The following is a 2,500-nucleotide window of genomic DNA, read 5'->3' as shown; positions in this document are numbered from 1 at the left end:
CACTCACTGACACACTCACACACACACACTCACTCACTGACACACACACACACACTCACTCACTCACTCACTCACTGACACACACACACACTCACTCACTCACTCACTCACTGACACACACACACTCACTGACACACACACACACACTCACTACACACACACACACACACACACACACACTCACTCACTCACTCACTAACACACACTCTCACTGACACACACACATATATATATATATATATAAATACACACTCACTGACACACACACTGCACACACTTACACACTTTAGAGGGATATTTATAGACGTGTGTGTGTGTGTGTGTGTGTGTGTGTGTGTGTGTGTGTTAGATGGGTGGGATTCTCCAGTGAGGGGTTCAGAGGTCATCAGTGTGTGCTGGAGGAGGGTGGATACAGCGACTGCTCAAGACTCTTCAAAAGCTCCATTAAATCACTGCGTTACATTCACTCCGTGAGTCCTGAACCTGTCTGTCTGTCTTTTTTCTAATGAGAAATCAACATGACGAGGATGACGAGAGTTGAGAGACAGTAAAGAGTTAAAGAGCAGCAAATGTGTTTTATGAACTAATTGTTCAGGAGGTTGGAGTCTGTCTGTCTCTCTCTCTTTAAAACCTGTGGCACAATGACTTCATCTGTTCTGGTGTAAACAACACTTCACTCACTTTTACTTGGTGAAATGCTGATGAGGATCAGTGTTGTTTAATCTCTTCTTAAGAGCGGATTTGCCAATTGCAGCGTAATATGTGTCACATTCTTTGGTTGTTATGGACGTCTCCTTCAGGACTTCCTGGAAGCCTCAATCTGTCTGAAGAGCTCCGATGAGGAAGTCACTGTGGTGGACCAGGAAGTTGCTGACCTGCAGCGTATCGGCATCACTCAGGACACAAACAACATCTATGTGAAGAGTGGAGCGTGAGTATCATGTGACGCTCTGATGTCACCATCTCCATCAGAAGAGCCGTAGCGGATCGTTTGAGTTGTGACGTTTCCGCTGGTGTTTGTGTGTTTCAGGTGGGTGGCGTACAGCGACAGGTGCTTCACAGGAGATCAGTATGTGCTAGAGAGAGGACGACACTCAGGGACCCTCGAATGGGGTGACAGGCGCAGCTCACCGCGGTCACTGCGACCTATTCGCAGGGTGAGTTCACACGCTCCGCACTCAGTGACTGTTCGAGCAGCACAAAGAGACGTTTAATAACTGGAGCACTGTGATGATTTAACATTAGCTTCTCTTTCTTATGAGAATTAAAAATGCATCTGAATCATGTTTGACTGACTGGATACATAACAGGTCAAGATCTAACTAATTCATCTCATTTTCATCACAGGAAGTTTGCACCATCATAGAGCCAATTTCTTTGGTATGTTTGCATCACATGTGCTACTTACGTAAACATGAGGAGTTCCGGCATGTGACGCTAACATGTTTCTCTCTGACCGCAGCTGCGCATCTACAGTCAGACGCATTACAACGGCGAGAGCCGAGAGTTTGTGAGTGAAGCTCCGGACTGCGGCGGTCTCAGACTCCAGTCGTTCCGGGTCATCAGAGGGAGGTGAGATGATGACATCACACATGATAATCAGTAACACTCACGCCACCTTCATCTCACGCTCTCTTCCTCGTGTAGTTGGCTGCTCTTCGATGAGGAGGGTTTCTCTGGTAACCAGTACATCCTGGGGGAGGGGCTTTACCCTGACCTCACTTCCTGTGGCTGTGCATCAGCGGTCATCAAGTCTGTAAAGCCTGTTCCATACGTAAGTCCATGAGAGAAATGACAGTATTTAGTTACAGATAAATGACCAAAGTTCTCATGACGTTCACATTTGATGCTTATTTGATGATTCGCTCAGAGTTTCACCGATCCGTCCGTCAGTCTGTTTTCTCTCAGCGGTTTTGAGGGACTCGAGGAAACGTCACATTCAGATGTGGAGAACATCTCACACTTCTTCAGCCAATCTGTGAGAGTCAACAGCGGCCTGTAAGACTTCTCACATGACACGATTGAACAGTAAATTATTCTTAAAGGTACATGAGCGCCTCGCTGTCGTCCTGCAGGTGGGTGGCATATGAATACAGTCATTTTAAGGGGCGTCAGATGCTCTTGCAACCGAGAGAATATCCAGATTGGGGGGGTCACAGCGGCTGGGAAACAGTCGGATCATTGAGGCCCCTCAAACAGGTCAGTGCTGATATCATGACAATTAATGTTCAAACACTTCTTGATCAGAATTATTGAATTAAATACAGTCTACAAATCAAGTTTGATAAATGCAGATAAATGAGTGGTTCCGGTTCTTTTGCTCCCTCACTCCAACATAATCGGAAAAAACAATAACAAAAGCAGTTAATAAAAAAAAAAAAGAAAAATAAACAAGTTCAAATTGCATGTGGTGTTTGAAATTCAATTTTGTTGAATAATGAACAATTACGCTTTTCATTGAAAACATACAAATGAATATGAAGAAGTGGTGGCGTAGTGG

General features: G+C 45.0%; 1 protein-coding gene across 1 annotated transcript in view; it reads left to right on the top strand.

The window, feature by feature from the left end:
* Window positions 1–2,500, top strand: part of LOC127636762 (beta/gamma crystallin domain-containing protein 3-like) — a 30,427-nt gene that overhangs the window by 25,665 nt on the left and 2,262 nt on the right. Inside the window, exons 12-19 of the mRNA XM_052117476.1 lie at window positions 350–470; window positions 801–931; window positions 1,031–1,157; window positions 1,348–1,380; window positions 1,463–1,572; window positions 1,648–1,774; window positions 1,871–1,998; window positions 2,076–2,199. Of these exons, the coding sequence (XP_051973436.1) occupies window positions 350–470; window positions 801–931; window positions 1,031–1,157; window positions 1,348–1,380; window positions 1,463–1,572; window positions 1,648–1,774; window positions 1,871–1,998; window positions 2,076–2,199 (901 nt within the window). The remainder of the gene's footprint in view (window positions 1–349; window positions 471–800; window positions 932–1,030; window positions 1,158–1,347; window positions 1,381–1,462; window positions 1,573–1,647; window positions 1,775–1,870; window positions 1,999–2,075; window positions 2,200–2,500) is intronic.

Source organism: Xyrauchen texanus, chromosome 44, assembly GCF_025860055.1.
Source record: "Xyrauchen texanus isolate HMW12.3.18 chromosome 44, RBS_HiC_50CHRs, whole genome shotgun sequence".
Classification (NCBI taxonomy): Eukaryota; Metazoa; Chordata; class Actinopteri; order Cypriniformes; family Catostomidae; genus Xyrauchen; species Xyrauchen texanus.
The sequence above is the reverse complement of the archived record's forward strand: the minus strand, read 5'-3'. Positions and strand labels throughout refer to the sequence as shown.